Below are 24,706 nucleotides of genomic sequence, written 5' to 3' on the forward strand. Positions count from 1 at the left end.
TTGTTTTATGTCACGTTTGTCTTCATAAGATAGATACACAAACATCAGGATATATCTGACTAGAGCATTTTATGTCACGTTTGTTTTCATGAGATAGATACACAAACATGAGGATATATCTGACTAGAGCATTTTGTTTCATGTCACGTTTGTCTTCATAAGATAGATACACAAACATGAGGATATATCTGACTAGAGCATTTTATGTCACGTTTGTCTTTATAAGATAGATACACAAACATGAGGATATATCTGACTAGAGCATTTTATGTCACGTTTGTCTTCACAAGATAGATACACAAACATGAGGATATATCTGACTAGAGCATTTTATGTCACGTTTGTCTTCATAAGATAGATACACAAACATGAGGATATATCTGACTAGAGCATTTTATGTCACGTTTGTCTTCATAAGATAGATACACAAACATGAGGATATATCTGACTAGAGCATTTTGTTTCATGTTACGTTTATCTTCATGAGATAGATACACAAACATGAGGATATATCTGACTAGAGCATTTTGTTTCATGTCATGTTTGTCTTCATGAGATAGATACACAAACATGAGGATATATCTGACTAGAGCATTTTTTTTCATGTCACGTTTGTCTTCATAAGATAGATACACAAACATGAGGATATATCTGACTAGAGCATTTTGTTTCATGTCACGTTTGTCTTCATAAGATAGATACACAAACATGAGGATATATCTGACTAGAGCATTTTATGTCACGTTTGTCTTTATAAGATAGATACACAAACATGAGGATATATCTGACTAGAGCTTTTTGTTTCATGTTACGTTTGTTTTCATAAGATAGATACACAAACATGAGGATATATCTGACTAGAGCATTTTGTTTCATGTTACGTTTGTCTTCATAAGATAGATACACAAACATGAGGATATATCTGACTAGAGCATTTTATGTCACGTTTGTCTTCATAAGATAGATACACAAACATGAGGATATATCTGACTAGAGCATTTATGTCACGTTTGTCTTTATAAGGTACATACACAAACATGAGGATATATCTGACTAGAGCATTTTGTTTCATGTTACGTTTGTCTTCATAAGATAGATACACAAACATGAGGATATATCTGAATAGAGCATTTTATGTCACGTTTGTCTTCATAAGATAGATACACAAACATGAGGATATATCTGACTAGAGCATTTTATGTCACGTTTGTCATCATAAGATAGATACACAAACATGAGGATATATCTGACTAGAGCATTTTATGTCACGTTTGTCTTCATAAGATAGATACACAAACATGAGGATATATCTGACTAGAGCATTTTATGTCACGTTTGTCTTCATAAGATAGATACACAAACATGAGGATATATCTGACTAGAGCATTTTATGTCACGTTTGTCTTCATAAGATAGATACACAAACATGAGGATATATCTGACTAGAGCATTTTATGTCACGTTTGTCTTTATAAGGATACATACACAAACATGAGGATATATCTGACTAGAGCATTTTGTTTCATGTTACGTTTGTCTTCATAAGATAGATACACAAACATGAGGATATATCTGACTAGAGCATTTTATGTCACGTTTGTCTTCATAAGATAGATACACAAACATGAGGATATATCTGACTAGAGCATTTTATGTCACGTTTGTCTTCATAAGATAGATACACAAACATGAGGATATATCTGACTAGAGCATTTTATGTCACGTTTGTCTTCATAAGATAGATACACAAACATGAGGATATATCTGACTAGAGCATTTTATGTCACGTTTGTCTTTATAAGATAGATACACAAACATGAGGATATATCTGACTAGAGCATTTTATGTCACGTTTGTCTTCATAAGATAGATACACAAACATGAGGATATATCTGACTAGAGCATTTTATGTCACGTTTGTCTTTATAAGATAGATACACAAACATGAGGATATATCTGACTAGAGCATTTTATGTCACGTTTGTCTTTATAAGATAGATACACAAACATGAGGATATATCTGACTAGAGCATTTTATGTCACGTTTGTCTTCATAAGATAGATACACAAACATGAGGATATATCTGACTAGAGCATTTTATGTCACGTTTGTCTTCATAAGATAGATACACAAACATGAGGATATATCTGACTAGAGCATTTTATGTCACGTTTGTCTTCATAAGATAGATACACAAACATGAGGATATATCTGACTAGAGCATTTTATGTCACGTTTGTCTTCATAAGATAGATACACAAACATGAGGATATATCTGACTACAGCATTTTATGTCACGTTTGTCTTCATAAGATAGATACACAAACATGAGGATATATCTGACTAGAGCATTTTATGTCACGTTTGTCTTTATAAGGTAGATACACAAACATGAGGATATATCTGACTAGAGCATTTTGTTTCATGTTACGTTTGTCTTCATAAGATAGATACACAAACATGAGGATATATCTGACTAGAGCATTTTATGTCACGTTTGTCTTCATAAGATAGATACACAAGCATGAGGATATATCTGACTAGAGCATTTTGTTTCATGTTACGTTTGTCTTCATAAGATAGATACACAAACATGAGGATATATCTGACTAGAGCATTTTATGTCACGTTTGTCTTCATAAGATAGATACACAAACATGAGGATATATCTGACTAGAGCATTTTATGTCACGTTTGTCTTCATAAGATAGATACACAAGCATGAGGATATATCTGACTAGAGCATTTTATGTCACGTTTGTCTTCATAAGATAGATACACAAACATGAGGATATATCTGACTAGAGCATTTTATGTCACGTTTGTCTTCATAAGATAGATACACAAACATGAGGATATATCTGACTAGAGCATTTTATGTCACGTTTGTCTTCATAAGATAGATACACAAACATGAGGATATATCTGACTAGAGCATTTTATGTCACGTTTGTCTTTATAAGGTACATACACAAACATGAGGATATATCTGACTAGAGCATTTTGTTTCATGTCACGTTTGTCTTCATAAGATAGATACACAAACATGAGGATATATCTGACTAGAGCATTTTATGTCACGTTTGTCTTCATAAGATAGATACACAAACATGAGGATATATCTGACTAGAGCATTTTATGTCACGTTTGTCTTCATAAGATAGATACACAAACATGAGGATATATCTGACTAGAGCATTTTATGTCACGTTTGTCTTCATAAGATAGATATACAAACATGAGGATATATCTGACTAGAGCATTTTATGTCACGTTTGTCTTCATGAGATAGATACACAAACATGAGGATATATCTGACTAGAGCATTGTGTTTTATGTCACGTTTGTCTTCATGAGATAGATACACAAACATGAGGATATATCTGACTAGAGCATTTTATGTCACATTTGTCTTTATAAGATAGATACACAAACATGAGGATATATCTGACTAGAGCATTTTATGTCACATTTGTCTTCATAAGATAGATACACAAACATGAGGATATATCTGACTAGAGCATTTTGTTTCATGTCACGTTTGTCTTCATAAGATAGATACACAAACATGAGGATATATCTGACTAGAGCATTTTGTTTCATGTCACGTTTGTCTTCATAAGATAGATACACAAACATGAGGATATATCTGACTAGAGCATTTTATGTCACGTTTGTCTTCATAAGATAGATACACAAACATGAGGATATATCTGACTAGAGCATTTGTTTCATGTTACGTTTGTCTTCATAAGATAGATACACAAACATGAGGATATATCTGACTAGAGCATTTTATGTCACGTTTGTCTTCATAAGATAGATACACAAACATGAGGATATATCTGACTAGAGCATTTTATGTCACGTTTGTCTTCATAAGATAGATACACAAACATGAGGATATATCTGACTAGAGCATTTTATGTCACGTTTGTCTTCATAAGATAGATACACAAACATGAGGATATATCTGACTAGAGCATTTTATGTCACGTTTGTCTTCATAAGATAGATACACAAACATGAGGATATATCTGACTAGAGCATTTTATGTCACGTTTGTCTTCATAAGATAGATACACAAACATGAGGATATATCTGACTAGAGCATTTTATGTCACGTTTGTCTTCATAAGATAGATACACAGACATGAGGATATATCTGACTAGAGCATTTTGTTTCATGTCACGTTTGTCTTCATAAGATAGATACACAAACATGAGGATATATCTGACTAGAGCATTGTGTTTTATGTAACGTTTGTCTTCATAAGATAGATACACAAACATGAGGATATATCTGACTAGAGCATTTTATGTCACGTTTGTCTTCATAAGATAGATACACAAACATGAGGATATATCTGACTAGAGCATTTTATGTCACGTTTGTTTTCATGAGATAGATACACAAACATGAGGATATATCTGACTAGAGCATTTTATGTCACGTTTGTCTTCATAAGATAGATACACAAACATGAGGATATATCTGACTAGAGCATTTTATGTCACATTTGTCATCATAAGATAGATACACAAACATGAGGATATATCTGACTAGAGCATTTTATGTCACGTTTGTCTTCATAAGATAGATACACAAACATGAGGATATATCTGACTAGAGCATTTTATGTCACGTTTGTCTTCATAAGATAGATACACAAACATGAGGATATATCTGACTAGAGCATTTTGTTTCATGTTACGTTTGTCTTCATAAGATAGATACACAAACATGAGGATATATCTGACTAGAGCATTTTATGTCACGTTTGTCTTCATAAGATAGATACACAAACATGAGGATATATCTGACTAGAGCATTTTATGTCACGTTTGTCTTCATAAGATAGATACACAAACATGAGGATATATCTGACTAGAGCATTTTGTTTCATGTCACGTTTGTCTTCATAAGATAGATACACAAACATGAGGATATATCTGACAAGAGCATTTTGTTTCATGTTACGTTTGTTTTCATAAGATAGATACACAAACATGAGGATATATCTGACTAGAGCATTTTATGTCACGTTTGTCTTTATAAGATAGATACACAAACATGAGGATATATCTGACTAGAGCATTTTGTTTCATGTCACGTTTGTCTTCATAAGATAGATACACAAACAGGATATATCTGACTAGAGCTTTTTGTTTTTCATGTTACGTTTGTTTTCATAAGATAAATACACAAACATGAGGATATATCTGACTAGAGCATTTTATGTCACGTTTGTTTTCATAAGATAGATACACAAACATGAGGATATATCTGACTAGAGCATTTTGTTTCATGTTACGTTTGTTTTCATAAGATAGATACACAAACATGAGGATATATCTGACTAGAGCATTTTATGTCACGTTTGTCTTCATAAGATAGATACACAAACATGAGGATATATCTGACTAGAGCATTTTATGTCACGTTTGTTTTCATAAGATAGATACACAAACATGAGGATATATCTGACTAGAGCATTTTATGTCACGTTTGTTTTCATAAGATAGATACACAAACATGAGGATATATCTGACTAGAGCATTTTATGTCACGTTTGTCTTCATAAGATAGATACACAAACATGAGGATATATCTGGCTAGAGCTTTTTGTTTCATGTTACGTTTGTTTTCATAAGATAGATACACAAACATGAGGATATATCTGACTAGAGCATTTTGTTTCATGTTACGTTTGTCTTCATAAGATAGATACACAAACATGAGGATATATCTGACTAGAGCATTTTATGTCACCTTTGTCTTTATAAGATAGATACACAAACATGAGGATATATCTGACTAGAGCATTTTATGTCACGTTTGTCTTCATAAGATAGATACACAAACATGAGGATATATCTCACTAGAGCATTTTGTTTTATGTCACGTTTGTCTTCATGAGATAGATACACAAACATGAGGATATATCTGACTAGAGCATTTTATGTCACGTTTGTCTTCATGAGATAGATACACAAACATGAGGATATATCTGACTAGAGCATTTTATGTCACGTTTGTCTTCATAAGATAAATACACAAAAATGAGGATATATCTGACTAGAGCATTTTATGTCACATTTGTCTTCATAAGATAGATACACAAACATGAGGATATATCTGACTAGAGCATTTTGTTTCATGTCACGTTTGTCTTCATGAGATAGATCTACAAACATGAGGATATATCTGACTAGAGCATTTTATGTCACGTTTGTCTTCATAAGATAGATACACAAATATGAGGATATATCTGACTAGAGCATTTTATGTCACGTTTGTCTTCATAAGATAGATATACAAACATGAGGATATATCTGACTAGAGCATTTTGTTTCATGTCACGTTTGTCTTCATATGGTAGATACACAAACATGAGGATATATCTGCCTAGAGCATTTTGTTTCATGTCACGTTTGTCTTCATGAGATAGATACACAAACATGAGGATATATCTGACTAGAGCATTTTATGTCACGTTTGTCTTCATAAGATAGATATACAAACATGAGGATATATCTGACTAGAGCATTTTGTTTCATGTTACGTTTGTCTTCATAAGATAGATACACAAACATGAGGATATATCTGACTAGAGCATTTTATGTCACGTTTGTCTTCATAAGATAGATACACAAACATGAGGATATATCTGACTAGAGCATTTTGTTTCATGTCACGTTTGTCTTCATAAGATAGATACACAAACATGAGGATATATCTGACAAGAGCATTTTGTTTCATGTTACGTTTGTTTTCATAAGATAGATACACAAACATGAGGATATATCTGACTAGAGCATTTTATGTCACGTTTGTTTTCATAAGATAGATACACAAACATGAGGATATATCTGACTAGAGCATTTTGTTTCATGTCACGTTTGTCTTCATAAGATAGATACACAAACATGAGGATATATCTGACTAGAGCTTTTTGTTTCATGTTACGTTTGTTTTCATAAGATAGATACACAAACATGAGGATATATCTGACTAGAGCATTTTGTTTCATGTTACGTTTGTTTTCATAACATAGATACACAAACATGAGGATATATCTGACTAGAGCATTTTATATCACGTTTGTTTTCATAAGATAGATACACAAACATGAAGATATATCTGACTAGAGCATTTTGTTTCATGTCACGTTTGTCTTCATAAGATAGATACACAAACATGAGGATATATCTGACTAGAGCTTTTTGTTTCATGTTACGTTTGTTTTCATAAGATAGATACACAAACATGAGGATATATCTGACTAGAGCATTTTGTTTCATGTTACGTTTGTCTTCATAAGATAGATACACAAACATGAGGATATATCTGACTAGAGCATTTTATGTCACCTTTGTCTTTATAAGATAGATACACAAACATGAGGATATATCTGACTAGAGCATTTTATGTCACGTTTGTCTTCATAAGATAGATACACAAACATGAGGATATATCTGACTAGAGCATTTTGTTTTATGTCACGTTTGTTTTCATGAGCTAGATATACAAACATGAGGATATATCTGACTAGAGCATTTTGTTTCATGTCACGTTTGTCTTCATATGGTAGATACACAAACATGAGGATATATCTGACTAGAGCATTTTGTTTCATATGTTACGTTTGTCTTCATAAGATAGATACACAAACATGAGGATATATCTGACTAGAGCATTTTATGTCACGTTTGTCTTCATAAGATAGATACACAAACATGAGGATATATCTGAATAGAGCATTTTATGTCACATTTGTCTTCATAAGATAGATACACAAACATGAGGATATATCTGACTAGAGCATTTTATGTCAAGTTTGTCTTTATAAGATAAATACACAAAAATGAGGATATATCTGACTAGAGCATTTTATGTCACGTTTGTCTTCATAAGATAGATACACAAACATGAGGATATATCTGACTAGAGCATTTTGTTTCATGTCACGTTTGTCTTCATGAGATAGATCTACAAACATGAGGATATATCTGACTAGAGCATTTTATGTCACGTTTGTCTTCATAAGATAGATACACAAACATGAGGATATATCTGACTAGAGCATTTTATGTCACGTTTGTCTTCATAAGATAGATACACAAACATGAGGATATATCTGACTAGAGCATTTTATGTCACGTTTGTCTTCATGAGATAGATACACAAACATGAGGATATATCTGACTAGAGCATTTTGTTTCATGTCACGTTTGTCTTCATAAGATAGATACACAAACAAGAGGATATATCTGACTAGAGCATTTTGTTTCATGTCACGTTTGTCTTCATAAGATAGATACACAAACATGAGGATATATCTGACTAGAGCATTTTATGTCACGTTTGTCTTCATAAGATAGATACACAAACATGAGGATATATCTGACTAGAGCATTTTATGTCACGTTTGTCTTCATAAGATAGATACACAAACATAAGGATATATCTGACTAGAGCATTTTGTTTCATGTTACGTTTGTCTTCATAAGATAGATACACAAACATGAGGATATATCTGACTAGAGCTTTTTGTTTCATGTCACGTTTGTCTTCATAAGACAGATACACAAACATGAGGATATATCTGACTAGAGCATTTTATGTCACGTTTGTCTTTATAAGATAGATACACAAACATGAGGATATATCTGACTAGAGCATTTTATGTCACGTTTGTCTTCATAAGATAGATACACAAACATGAGGATATATCTGACTAGAGCATTTTATGTCACGTTTGTCTTCATAAGATAGATACACAAACATGAGGATAAATCTCACTAGAGCATTTTGTTTTATGTCACGTTTGTCTTCATGAGATAGATACACAAACATGAGGATATATCTGACTAGAGCATTTTGTTTCATGTTACGTTTGTCTTCATGAGATAGATACACAAACATGAGGATATATCTGACTAGAGCATTTTATGTCACGTTTGTCTTCATAAGATAGATACACAAACATGAGGATATATCTGACTAGAGCATTTTGTTTTATGTCACGTTTGTTTTCATGAGATAGATATACAAACATGAGGATATATCTGACTAGAGCATTTTGTTTCATGTCACGTTTGTCTTCATATGGTAGATACACAAACATGAGGATATATCTGAATAGAGCATTTTATGTCACGTTTGTCTTCATAAGATAGATACACAAACATGAGGATATATCTGACTAGAGCATTTTATGTCACGTTTGTCTTTATAAGATAGATACACAAACATGAGGATATATCTGACTAGAGCATTTTATGTCACGTTTGTCTTCATGAGATAGATACACAAACATGAGGATATATCTGAATAGAGCATTTTGTTTCATGTCACGTTTGTCTTCATAAGATAGATACACAAACATGAGGATATATCTGACTAGAGCATTTTATGTCACGTTTGTCTTCATAAGATAGATACACAAACATGAGGATATATCTGACTAGAGCATTTTGTTTCATGTTACGTTTGTCTTCATAAGATAGATACACAAACATGAGGATATATCTGACTAGAGCTTTTTGTTTTATGTCACGTTTGTCTTCATAAGATAGATACACAAACATGAGGATATATCTGACTAGAGCATTTTATGTCACGTTTGTCTTCATAAGATAGATACACAAACATGAGGATATATCTGACTAGAGCATTTTATGTCACGTTTGTCTTTATAAGATAGATACACAAACATGAGGATATATCTGACTAGAGCATTTTGTTTCATGTTACGTTTGTCTTTATAAGATAGATACACAAACATGAGGATATATCGGACTAGAGCATTTTATGTCACGTTTGTCTTCATAAGATAGATACACAAACATGAGGATATATCTGACTAGAGCATTTTATGTCACGTTTGTCTTCATAAGATAGATACACAAACATGAGGATATATCCTACTAGAGCATTTTATGTCACGTTTGTCTTCATAAGATAGATACACAAACATGAGGATATATCTGACTAGAGCATTTTGTTTCATGTTACGTTTGTCTTCATAAGATAGATACACAAACATGAGGATATATCTGACTAGAGCATTTTGTTTCATGTTACGTTTGTTTTCATAAGATAGATACACAAACATGAGGATATATCTGACTAGAGCATTTTGTTTCATGTTACGTTTGTCTTCATAAGATAGATACACAAACATGAGGATATATCTGACTAGAGCATTTTATGTCACGTTTGTCTTCATAAGATAGATACACAAACATGAGGATATATCTGACTAGAGCATTTTGTTTCATGTCACGTTTGTCTTCATAAGATAGATACACAAACATGAGGATATATCTGACTAGAGCTTTTTGTTTTATGTCATGTTTGTCCTCATGAGATAGATACACAAACATGAGGATATATCTGACTAGAGCATTTTATGTCACGTTTGTCTTCATAAGATAGATACACAAACATGAGGCTATATCTGACTAGAGCATTTTATGTCACTTTTGTCTTCATGAGATAGATACAAACATGAGGATATATCTGACTAGAACATTTTATGTCACGTTTGTCTTTATAAGATAGATACACAAACATGAGGATATATCTGACTAGAGCATTTTGTTTCATGTCATGTTTGTCTTCATAAGATAGATACACAAACATGAGGATATATCTGACTAGAGCATTTATGTCATGTTTGTCTTCATAAGATAGATACACAAACATGAGGATATATCTGACTAGAGCATTTTGTTTCATGTCATGTTTGTCTTCATGAGATAGATACACAAACATGAGGATATATCTGACTAGAGCATTTTATGTCACGTTTGCCTTTATAAGATAGACACAAACATGAGGACATATCTGACTAGAGCATTTTATGTCACGTTTGTCTTCATAAGATAGATACACAAACATGAGGATATATCTGACTAGAGCTTTTTGTTTAATGTCACGTTTGTCTTCATAAGATAGATATACAAACATGAGGATATATCTGACTAGAGCATTTTGTTTCATGTTACGTTTGTTTTCATAAGATATATACACAAACATGAGGATATATCTGACTATAGCATTTTGTTTTATGTTACGTTTGTCTTCATAAGATAGATACACAAACATGAGGATATATCTGACTAGAGCATTTTATGTCACGTTTGTCTTCATAAGATAGATACACAAACATGAGGATATATCTGACTAGAGCATTTTATGTCATGTTTGCCTTCATAAGATAGATACACAAACATGAGGACATATCTGACTAGAGCATTTTATGTCATGTTTGCCTTCATAAGATAGATACACAAACATGAGGATATATCTGACTAGAGCTTTTTGTTTTATGTCACGTTTGTCTTCATAAGATAGATATACAAACATGAGGATATATCTGACTAGAGCATTTTATGTCACGTTTGTCTTCATAAGATAGATACACAAACATGAGGATATATCTGACTAGAGCATTTTGTTTCATGTCACGTTTGTCTTCATGAGATAGATATACAAACATGAGGATATATCTGACTAGAGCATTTTGTTTCATGTCACGTTTGTCTTCATAAGATAGATACACAAACATGAGGATATATCTGACTAGAGCATTTTATGTCACGTTTGTCTTCATAAGATAGATACACAAACATGAGGATATATCTGACTAGAGCATTTTATGTCACGTTTGTCTTCATAAGATAGATACACAAATATGAGGATATATCTGACTACAGCATTTTATGTCACGTTTGTCTTCATAAGATAGATACACAAACATGAGGATATATCTGACTAGAGCATTTTATGTCACGTTTGTCTTTATAAGATAGATACACAAACATGAGGATATATCTGACTAGAGCATTTTATGTCACGTTTGTCTTCATAAGATATATACACAAACATGAGGATATATCTGACTAGAGCATTTTATGTCACGTTTGTTTTCATGAGATAGATACACAAACATGAGGATATATCTGACTAGAGCATTTTATGTCACGTTTGTCTTCATAAGATAGATACACAAACATTAGGATATATCTGACTAGAGCATTTTATGTCACGTTTGTCTTCATAAGATAGATACACAAACATGAGGATCTATCTGACTAGAGCATTTTATGTCACGTTTGTCTTCATGAGATAGATACACAAACATGAGGATATATCTGACTAGAGCATTTTGTTTCATTTCACGTTTGTCTTTATAAGATAGATACACAAACATGAGGATATATCTGACTAGAGCATTTTATGTCACGTTTGTCTTCATAAGATAGATACACAAACATGAGGATATATCTGACTAGAGCATTTTGTTTTATGTCACGTTTGTCTTCATAAGATAGATACACAAACATGAGGATATATCTGACTAGAGCATTTTGTTTCATGTCACGTTTGTCTTCATAAGATAGATACACAAACATGAGGATATATCTGACTAGAGCATTTTATGTCACGTTTGTCTTCATAAGATAGATACACAAACATGAGGATATATCTGACTAGAGCATTTTATGTCACGTTTGTCTTTATAAGATAGATACACAAACATGAGGATATATCTGACTAGAGCATTTTATGTCACGTTTGTCTTTATAAGATAGATACACAAACATGAGGATATATCTGACTAGAGCATTTTATGTCACGTTTGTCTTCATAAGATAGTTACACAAAATGAGGATATATCTGACTAGAGCATTTTATGTCACGTTTGTCTTTATAAGATAGATACACAAACATGAGGATATATCTGACTAGAGCATTTTATGTCACGTTTGTCTTCATAAGATAGATACACAAACATGAGGATATATCTGACTAGAGCATTTTGTTTCATGTCATGTTTGTCTTCATGAGATAGATACACAAACATGAGGATATATCTGACTAGAGCATTTTATGTCACGTTTGCCTTTATAAGATAGACACAAACATGAGGACATATCTGACTAGAGCATTTTATGTCACGTTTGTCTTCATAAGATAGATACACAAACATGAGGATATATCTGACTAGAGCATTTTATGTCACGTTTGTCTTCATAAGATAGATACACAAACATGAGGATATATCTGACTAGAGCATTTTATGTCACGTTTGTCTTCATAAGATAGATACACAAACATGAGAATATATCTGACTAGAGCATTTTATGTCACATTTTTCTTCATAAGATAGATACACAAACATGAGGATATATCTGACTAGAGCTTTTTGTTTTATGTCACGTTTGTCTTCATAAGATAAATAAACAAACATGAGGATATATCTGACTAGAGCATTTTGTTTCATGTCACATTTGTCTTCATAAGATAGATACACAAACATGAGGATATATCTGACTAGAGCATTTTGTTTCATGTCACGTTTGTCTTCATAAGATATATACACAAACATGAGGATATATCTGACTAGAGCATTTTATGTCACGTTTGTCTTCATAAGATAGATACACAAACATGAGGATATATCTGACTAGAGCATTTTATGTCACGTTTGTCTTCATAAGATAGATACACAAACATGAGGATATATCTGACTAGAGCATTTTATGTCACTTTTGTCTTCATAAGATAGATACACAAACATGAGGATATATCTGACTAGAGCATTTTATGTCACGTTTGTCTTCATAAGATAGATACACAAACATGAGGATATATCTGACTAGAGCATTTTATGTCACGTTTGTCTTCATAAGATAGATACACAAACATGAGGATATATCTGACTAGAGCATTTTGTTTCATGTTACGTTTGTCTTCATAAGATAGATACACAAACATGAGGATATATCTGACTAGAGCATTTTGTTTCATGTTACGTTTGTTTTCATAAGATATATACACAAACATGAGGATATATCTGACTATAGCATTTTGTTTCATGTTACGTTTGTCTTCATAAGATAGATACACAAACATGAGGATATATCTGACTAGAGCATTTTATGTCACGTTTGTCTTCATAAGATAGATACACAAACATGAGGATATATCTGACTAGAGCATTTTATGTCACGTTTGTCTTCATAAGATAGATACACAAACATGAGGATATATCTGACTAGAGCATTTTGTTTCATGTTACGTTTGTCTTCATAAGATAGATACACAAACATGAGGATATATCTGACTAGAGCTTTTTGTTTCATGTCACGTTTGTCTTCATAAGATAGATACACAAATATGAGGATATATCTGACTAGAGCATTTTATGTCACGTTTGTCTTCATAAGATAGATACACAAACATGAGGATATATCTGACTAGAGCTTTTTGTTTTATTTCACGTTTGTCTTCATAAGATAGATACACAAACATGAGGATATATCTGACTAGAGCATTTTATGTCACGTTTGCCTTCATAAGATAGATACACAAACATGAGGATATATCTGACTAGAGCATTTTATGTCACGTTTGTCTTCATAAGATAGATACACAAACATGAGGATATATCTGACTAGAGCATTTTATGTCACGTTTTACTTCATAAGATAGATACACAAACATGAGGATATATCTGACTAGAGCATTTTATGTCACGTTTGTCTTCATAAGATAGATACACAAACATAAGGATATATTTGACTACAGCATTTTATGTCACGTTTGTCTTCATAAGATAGATACACAAACATGAGGATATATCTGACTAGAGCATTTTATGTCACGTTTGTCTTTATAAGATAGATACACAAACATGAGGATATATCTGACTAGAGCATTTTATGTCACGTTTGTTTTCATGAGATAGATACACAAACATGAGGATATATCTGACTAGAGCATTTTATGTCACGTTTGTCTTCATAAGATAGATACACAAACATGAGGATATATCTGACTACAGCATTTTATGTCACGTTTGTCTTCATAAGATAGATACACAAACATGAGGATATATCTGACTAGAGCATTTTATGTCACGTTTGTCTTTATAAGATAGATACACAAACATGAGGATATATCTGACTAGAGCATTTTATGTCACGTTTGTTTTCATGAGATAGATACACACACAAACATGAGGATATATCTGACTAGAGCATTTTATGTCACGTTTGTCTTCATAAGATAGATACACAAACATGAGGATATATCTGACTACAGCATTTTGTTTCATGTTACGTTTGTCTTCATAAGATAGATACACAAACATGAGGATATATCTGACTAGAGCATTTTGTTTTATGTCACGTTTGTCTTCATAAGATAGATACACAAACATGAGGATATATCTGACTAGAGCATTTTGTTTCATGTCACGTTTGTCTTCATAAGATAGATACACAAACATGAGGATATATTTGACTAGAGCATTTTATGTCACGTTTGTCTTCATAAGATAGATACACAAACATGAGGATATATCTGACTAGAGCATTTTGTTTCATGTCACGTTTGTCTTCATAAGATAGATACACAAACAAGAGGATATATCTGACTAGAGCATTTTGTTTCATGTCACGTTTGTCTTCATAAGATAGATACACAAACATGAGGATATATCTGACTAGAGCATTTTATGTCACGTTTGTCTTCATAAGATAGATACACAAACATGAGGATATATCTGACTAGAGCATTTTGTTTCATGTCACGTTTGTCTTCATGAGATAGATACACAAACATGAGGATATATCTGACTAGAGCTTTTTGTTTCATGTCACGTTTGTCTTCATAAGATAGATACACAAATATGAGGATATATCTGACTAGAGCATTTTATGTCACGTTTGTCTTCATAAGATAGATACACAAACATGAGGATATATCTGACTAAAGCATTTTATGTCACGTTTGTCTTTATAAGATAGATACACAAATATGAGGATATATCTGACTAGAGCATTTTATGTCACGTTTGTCTTTATAAGATAGATACACAAACATGAGGATATATCTGACTAGAGCATTTTATGTCACGTTTGTCTTTATAAGATAGATACACAAACATGAGGATATATCTGACTAGTGCATTTTGTTTCATGTCACGTTTGTCTTCATAAGATAGATACACAAACATGAGGATATATTTGACTAGAGCATTTTATGTCACGTTTGTCTTCATAAGATAGATACACAAACATGAGGATATATCTGACTAGAGCATTTTGTTTCATGTCACGTTTGTCTTCATAAGATAGATACACAAACATGAGGATATATCTGACTAGAGCATTTTATGTCACGTTTGTCTTCATAAGATAGATACACAAACATGAGGATATATCTGACTAGAGCATTTTATGTCACGTTTGTCTTTATAAGATAGATACACAAACATGAGGATATATCTGACTAGAGCTTTTATTTTTTATTTTTTTTATTTTTATTTTTTTTTTAAATAAATTTTTTATTTGAGAAAATTACTGGATACAAAAATATCAAACATAGGCAGTGTTGTCAATAATACAGAAAAAAGAAATGGTAGAAACTGTTAATATAGTTTCAGTAGTTTCAATGTACAGGTAATTAACAAGTTGCACAGCACTGCATTATATACTTTTCTCCTTTTTCAAAATTATATAGCGTATATAAACATCAAATAAAAGAAATAAGAAAAATACAAGTGGGGACATATATATACTCTTATAGAATACTCAAAGAAATGAACTAAATGAGTGAGAGATGGAGAAAACACAGAGTGAGGAGCATGAGAAGAAATGAGAAATGAAAAATGGAAAAAAAAAAAAAAAAAAAATGAGGAGGGGCAGCTATCAGCAAAATATTAGGAGGGGGTGACCAAAGTCCATATGCTATCAGCTTGTTCAATTAGGGAATTTTTCCCACCAAGGTGCCCAGGTTGCGTAATAAAAATCTAGTTTATCTAGAACAGAGTGTGAGTAAGCTTCCATTTTTGAAAGAAAATTAATTGTGGCTAATATTTGTGGCATGGTCGGAGGAGAGGGTTGTTTCCATGCTTTCGCTATTTCTAATTTGGTAGCCATTAAAACATAGATAGATAAGGCTTTATGTGTAGGAGATAGAACTGGGAAATCTAAATGTAGTAAGCCAGCTTGGGGACTAAGTGTGATGGTGATACCTAGAGAGTGTAGTAGAGTGGTTACCTGGAGCCAAACAGGAGAAACTCTAGGGCAGAACCACCAGATGTGTGCCTGAGTTCCCAGCTGTCCGCATCCTCTCCAGCAGGCAGGAGAGTGAGAGTCATAGATCCTATGTAAGGTCACTGGGACTAGGTGCCATTGTACTGCAATTTTGTATTGGAGTTCCCATAGGGACGTACAATGCAACAATTTTTTCGTAGATTTAAGTTCTCTATACCAAGAGTCAGTGTTGGCCACAAAGTTCAAATCCGTCTCCCAGGCTATAAACTGGGAAACTTTCTGTTGGGAGAAGGGAACTAGTAGGGTTTCGTAATGGAACGATAAATTTCCCTTGAGTCTGAGAGGTTGTGACCATCGTTGTTCCCAGACTGTAATATGTCTAATATTCTCTCTTGGGAACCCCCAGGATCTAATTATAGAGCAGAGTCGGAAGGTTTCAAATTTCAATGGGGTCGGGATCTGAAGTTTATTGCTAATCGCCGAGTAGGATATATTTCCAACTTGCCCGTAGATATCAGCTAAACGATCTATTCCAAGAGAGGCCCATCTAGAGACATGAGTATCAGGTAGGCAAAAGAGAACACTAAAAACAGTTTGGCAAGGGGAAGGATGAGGAGCGATCAGGTTTGAATGTCTCGTCTGATCCCAGAACCGAAGGGTGTCTAAGATCACTGGATGAGTGGTAAGGAGATTTTTCCAATAATGGGAGGGCACCCACGGGAGATCCGACAGTCTCAAGTCAGAGGGAAGAAGTGATTGTTCCGCCTCTCTCCAAGAAGTTGGGCTGTCACTATGACCCCATTCTATCACATGTGCTAGGCGTGCTGCTTGATAGTATAAAATAATGTTTGGCATGCCTAGTCCTCCTTTATCACTAGGTCTTTGAAGAGTTTGCCTCGACGTTCGAGGTTTCTTACCTTTCCAAATATAACTGGTAATGAGGCTCTGAAGCTTGTTAAGTATCGGTCGTGGTATATTAATTGGGATAGTGCGAAAAAGATATGTTACTTTCGGAATAAAAGACATTTTAATGGCTGCAATCCTACCCGTCCAGGAGATTTCGCGGAATTCCCAGGAATCTAAAAGTTTTTTCCATTCTGGGATTCTCTCCGTAAAGTTCCTGGAAAGAATAGTAGAGACATTCGGGGAGAGGTGGGTACCTAACAATTTGAGGGAGTAGGGGGACCATTGATATTTGTATCTATCACGTAGAACAAGGAGATCCGCAGGCATGATATTGATGTATAGAGCCTCGGTTTTAGAAAGATTTAGTTTATAATAGCTCAAAGTTTTAAACTTAGAGATGATTTTAAATACAGCAGGTAGCGACCTATGTGGGTCGGTAAGTAATAGCGTTACATCATCTGCATATAAGGATATGGTATGTTGACGGGAGCCTATCGGGAAACCGGATATGTCCAGGTTAGATCTGATAGCCAAATATATAAGATAGATACACAAACATGAGGATATATCTGACTAGAGCATTTTGTTTCATGTCACGTTTGTCTTCATAAGATAGATACACAAACATGAGGATATATTTGACTAGAGCATTTTATGTCACGTTTGTCTTCATAAGATAGATACACAAACATGAGGATATATCTGACTAGAGCATTTTGTTTCATGTCACGTTTGTCTTCATAAGATAGATACACAAATATGAGGATATATCTGACTAGAGCATTTTGTTTCATGTCACATTTGTCTTCATAAGATAGATTCACAAACATGAGGATTTATCTGACTACAGCATTTTGTTTCATGTCACGTTTGTCTTCATAAGATAGATACACAAATATGAGGATATATCTGACTAGAGCATTTTATGTCACGTTTGTCTTTATAAGATAGATACACAAACATGAGGATATATCTGACTAGAGCATTTTATGTCACGTTTGTCTTCATAAGATAGATACACAAACATGAGGATATATCTGACTAGAGCATTTTATGTCACGTTTGTCTTCATAAGATAGATACACAAACATGAGGATATATCTGACTAGAGCATTTTGTTTCATGTCACGTTTGTCTTCATAAGATAGATACACAAACATGAGGATATATCTGACTAGAGCATTTTATGTCACATTTGTCATCATAAGATAGATACACAAACATGAGGATATATCTGACTAGAGCATTTTATGTCACGTTTGTCTTTATAAGATAGATACACAAACATGAGGATATATCTGACTAGAGCATTTTGTTTTATGTCACGTTTGTCTTCATGAGATAGATACACAAACATGAGGATATATCTGACTAGAGCATTTTATGTCACGTTTGTCTTCATAAGATAGATACACAAACATGAGGATATATCTGACTAGAGCATTTTATGTCACGTTTGTCTTCATAAGATAGATACACAAACATGAGGATATATCTGAATAGAGCATTTTATGTCACGTTTGTCTTCATAAGATAGATACACAAACATGAGGATATATCTGACTAGAGCATTTTATGTCACGTTTGTCTTCATAAGATAGATACACAAACATGAGGATATATCTGACTAGAGCATTTTATGTCACGTTTGTCTTCATGAGATAGATACACAAACATGAGGATATATCTGACTAGAGCATTTTGTTTCATGTCACGTTTGTCTTTATAAGATAGATACACAAACATGAGGATATATCTGACTAGAGCATTTTATGTCACGTTTGTCTTCATAAGATAGATACACAAACATGAGGATATATCTGACTAGAGCATTTTATGTCACGTTTGTCTTCATGAGATAGATACACAAACATGAGGATATATCTGACTAGAGCATTTTGTTTCATGTCACGTTTGTCTTTATAAGATAGATACACAAACATGAGGATATATCTGACTAGAGCATTTTATGTCACGTTTGTCTTCATAAGATAGATACACAAACATGAGGATATATCTGACTAGAGCATTTTATGTCACGTTTGTCTTCATAAGATAGATACACAAACATGAGGATATATCTGACTAGAGCATTTTATGTCACGTTTGTCTTCATAAGTTAGATACACAAACATGAGGATATATCTGACTAGAGCATTTTATGTCACGTTTGTCTTCATAAGATAGATACACAAACATGAGGATATATCTGACTAGAGCATTTTATGTCACGTTTGTCTTCATGAGATAGATACACAAACATGAGGATATATCTGACTAGAGCATTTTATGTCACGTTTGTCTTCATAAGATAGATACACAAACATGAGGATATATCTGACTACAGCATTTTGTTTCATGTTACGTTTGTCTTCATAAGATAGATACACAAACATGAGGATATATCTGACTAGAGCATTTTGTTTTATGTCACGTTTGTCTTCATAAGATAGATACACAAACATGAGGATATATCTGACTAGAGCATTTTGTTTCATGTCACGTTTGTCTTCATAAGATAGATACACAAACATGAGGATATATTTGACTAGAGCATTTTATGTCACGTTTGTCTTCATAAGATAGATACACAAACATGAGGATATATCTGACTAGAGCATTTTGTTTCATGTCACGTTTGTCTTCATAAGATAGATACACAAATATGAGGATATATCTGACTAGAGCATTTTGTTTCATGTCACGTTTGTCTTCATAAGATAGATACACAAACATAAGGATATATCTGACTAGAGCATTTTATGTCACGTTTGTCTTCATAAGATAGATACACAAACATGAGGATATATCTGACTAGAGCATTTTGTTTCATGTCACGTTTGTCTTCATAAGATAGATACACAAACATGAGGATATATTTGACTAGAGCATTTTATGTCACGTTTGTCTTCATAAGATAGATACACAAACATGAGGATATATCTGACTAGAGCATTTTGTTTCATGTCACGTTTGTCTTCATAAGATAGATACACAAACATGAGGATATATCTGACTAGAGCATTTTATATCACGTTTGTCTTCATGAGATAGATACACAAACATGAGGATATATCTGACTAGAGCATTTTATGTCACGTTTGTCTTTATAAGATAGATACACAAACATGAGGATATATCTGACTAGAGCATTTTATGTCACGTTTGTCTTCATAAGATAGATACACAAACATGAGGATATATCTGACTAGAGCATTTTATGTCACGTTTGTCTTCATAAGATAGATACACAAACATGAGGATATATCTGACTAGAGCATTTTGTTTCATGTCACGTTTGTCTTCATAAGATAGATACACAAACATGAGGATATATCTGACTAGAGCATTTTATGTCACATTTGTCATCATAAGATAGATACACAAACATGAGGATATATCTGACTAGAGCATTTTATGTCACGTTTGTCTTTATAAGATAGATACACAAACATGAGGATATATCTGACTAGAGCATTTTGTTTTATGTCACGTTTGTCTTCATAAGATAGATACACAAACATGAGGATATATCTGACTAGAGCATTTTATGTCACGTTTGTCTTCATGAGATAGATACACAAACATGAGGATATATCTGACTAGAGCTTTTTGTTTTATGTCACGTTTGTCTTCATGAGATAGATACACAAACATGAGGATATATCTGACTAGAGCATTTTATGTCACGTTTGTCTTCATAAGATAGATACACAAACATGAGGATATATCTGAATAGAGCATTTTATGTCACGTTTGTCTTCATAAGATAGATACACAAACATGAGGATATATCTGACTAGAGCATTTTATGTCACGTTTGTCTTCATAAGATAGATACACAAACATGAGGATATATCTGACTAGAGCATTTTATGTCACGTTTGTCTTCATGAGATAGATACACAAACATGAGGATATATCTGACTAGAGCATTTTGTTTCATGTCACGTTTGTCTTTATAAGATAGATACACAAACATGAGGATATATCTGACTAGAGCATTTTATGTCTCGTTTGTCTTCATAAGATAGATACACAAACATGAGGATATATCTGACTAGAGCATTTTGTTTCATGTTACGTTTGTCTTCATAAGATAGATACACAAACATGAGGATATATCTGACTAGAGCATTTTATGTCACGTTTGTCTTCATAAGATAGATACACAAACATGAGGATATATCTGACTAGAGCATTTTATGTCACATTTGTCTTCATAAGATAGATACACAAACATGAGGATATATCTGACTAGAGCATTTTGTTTTATGTTACGTTTGTTTTCATAAGATAGATACACAAACATGAGGATATATCTGACTAGAGCATTTTATGTCACGTTTTTCTTCATAAGATAGATACACAAACATGAGGATATATCTGACTAGAGCATTTTATGTCACGTTTTTCTTCATAAGATAGATACACAAACATGAGGATATATCTGACTAGAGCATTTTATGTCACGTTTGTCTTCATAAGATAGATACACAAACATGAGGATATATCTGACTAGAGCATTTTATGTCACGTTTGTCTTCATAAGATAGATACACAAACATGAGGATATATCTGACTAGAGCATTTTGTTTTATGTCACGTTTGTCTTCATAAGATAGATACACAAACATGAGGATATATCTGACTAGAGCATTTTGTTTCATGTCATGTTTGTCTTCATAAGATAGATACACAAACATGAGGATATATCTGACTAGAGCATTTTATGTCACGTTTGTCTTCATAAGATAGATACACAAACATGAGGATATATCTGACTAGAGCATTTTATGTCACGTTTGTCTTCATAAGATAGATACACAAACATGAGGATATATCTGACTAGAGCATTTTGTGTCACGTTTGTCTTTATAAGATAGATACACAAACATGAGGATATATCTGACTAGAGCATTTTATGTCACGTTTGTCTTTATAAGATAGATACACAAACATGAGGATATATCTGACTAGAGCATTTTGTTTCATGTCACGTTTGTCTTCATAAGATAGATACACAAACATGAGGATATATCTGACTAGAGCATTTTATGTCACGTTTGTCTTCATAAGATAGATACACAAACATGAGGATATATCTGACTAGAGCATTTTATGTCACGTTTGTCTTCATAAGATAGATACACAAACATGAGGATATATCTGACTAGAGCATTTTATGTCACGTTTGTCTTCATAAGATAGATACACAAACATGAGGATATATCTGACTACAGCATTTTATGTCACGTTTGTCTTCATAAGATAGATACACAAACATAAGGATATATCTGACTAGAGCATTTTATGTCACGTTTGTCTTCATAAGATAGATACACAAACATGAGGATATATCTGACTAGAACATTTTATGTCACGTTTGTCTTTATAAGATAGATACACAAACATGAGGATATATCTGACTAGAGCATTTTATGTCACGTTTGTCTTCATAAGATAGATACACAAACATGAGGATATATCTGACTAGAGCATTTTATGTCACGTTTGTCTTTATAAGATAGATACACAAACATGAGGATATATCTGACTAGAGCATTTTATGTCACGTTTGTCTTTATAAGATAGATACCCAAGCATGAGGATATATCTGACTAGAGCATTTTATGTCACGTTTGTCTTCATAAGATAGATACACAAACATGAGGATATATCTGACTAGAGCATTTTATGTCACGTTTGTCTTTATAAGATAGATACACAAACATGAGGATATATCTGACTAGAGCATTTTATGTCACGTTTGTCTTTATAAGATAGATACACAAACATGAGGATATATCTGACTAGAGCATTTTATGTCACGTTTGTCTTTATAAGATAGATACCCAAGCATGAGGATATATCTGACTAGAGCATTTTATGTCACGTTTGTCTTCATAAGATAGATACACAAACATGAGGATATATCTGACTAGAGCATTTTATGTCACGTTTGTCTTTATAAGATAGATACACAAACATGAGGATATATCTGACTAGAGCATTTTATGTCACGTTTGTCTTTATAAGATAGATACCCAAGCATGAGGATATATCTGACTAGAGCATTTTGTTTCATATATCAAATTTCATACATATAAAAAATTACAAAAACTATCCTGTATACCGACTATGTTTACAGTGCTGCAGAATCAGTTGGAACTCTACAAATACCTGATAATAATAATCATAATAATCTGAATCATGTGAGTCATCACCTGTTTAATTTTAGGAAAAGAAAAAGCTCTGTCTGTAAAGTGACCATGGATCAAGCAGCAGATGTGGATATGATGACCTTACAGATGCCAACATTGGGACGCCCCTTTTCCCTTGGGATGCTTTATGACTGTCGGGATGATAAACTCATTCCAGGTAAGACAATTACATTACTGTAGTCTGAGTTAGCACCATTGGGGAGCACAAAATGTATCACTGTCAATAAGCTTCATTCTTGTATTTTTATTTCTTAATTTGATATAATAGAAATTTTGTTTTTAAATGTTCCACTGATGTGTAGCCAATTTTTTTACTATGAGTCTATCCAGCGGAGTGATTTCCTGCTAATTGGCTGGCACATTGCCTGGTATCATGGACTCCTTTGTTTGGTGGATAATGTCATCAGTCTGAGCCACGAGTTGATAGCAGCTTTGTTTGCTTTGTGTATAACATTACCACACTCTGTGGAGTAATTTCCCTTTTTATACCAGTCGA

The 24,706-nt window shown here is 33.1% G+C and overlaps 1 protein-coding gene across 1 annotated transcript in view; it reads left to right on the forward strand.

Annotated features, from left to right (window-relative positions):
- Positions 1-24,706, forward strand: part of LOC128661237 (verrucotoxin subunit beta-like) — a 232,103-nt gene that overhangs the window by 87,840 nt on the left and 119,557 nt on the right. Inside the window, exon 2 of the mRNA XM_053715516.1 lies at positions 24,228-24,367. Coding sequence (XP_053571491.1) covers positions 24,259-24,367 — 109 coding nt within the window. The 5' untranslated portion in view covers positions 24,228-24,258. The remainder of the gene's footprint in view (positions 1-24,227; positions 24,368-24,706) is intronic.

The sequence above is a fragment of the Bombina bombina genome, chromosome 5 (assembly GCF_027579735.1).
Source record: "Bombina bombina isolate aBomBom1 chromosome 5, aBomBom1.pri, whole genome shotgun sequence".
Lineage (NCBI taxonomy): Eukaryota > Metazoa > Chordata > Amphibia > Anura > Bombinatoridae > Bombina > Bombina bombina.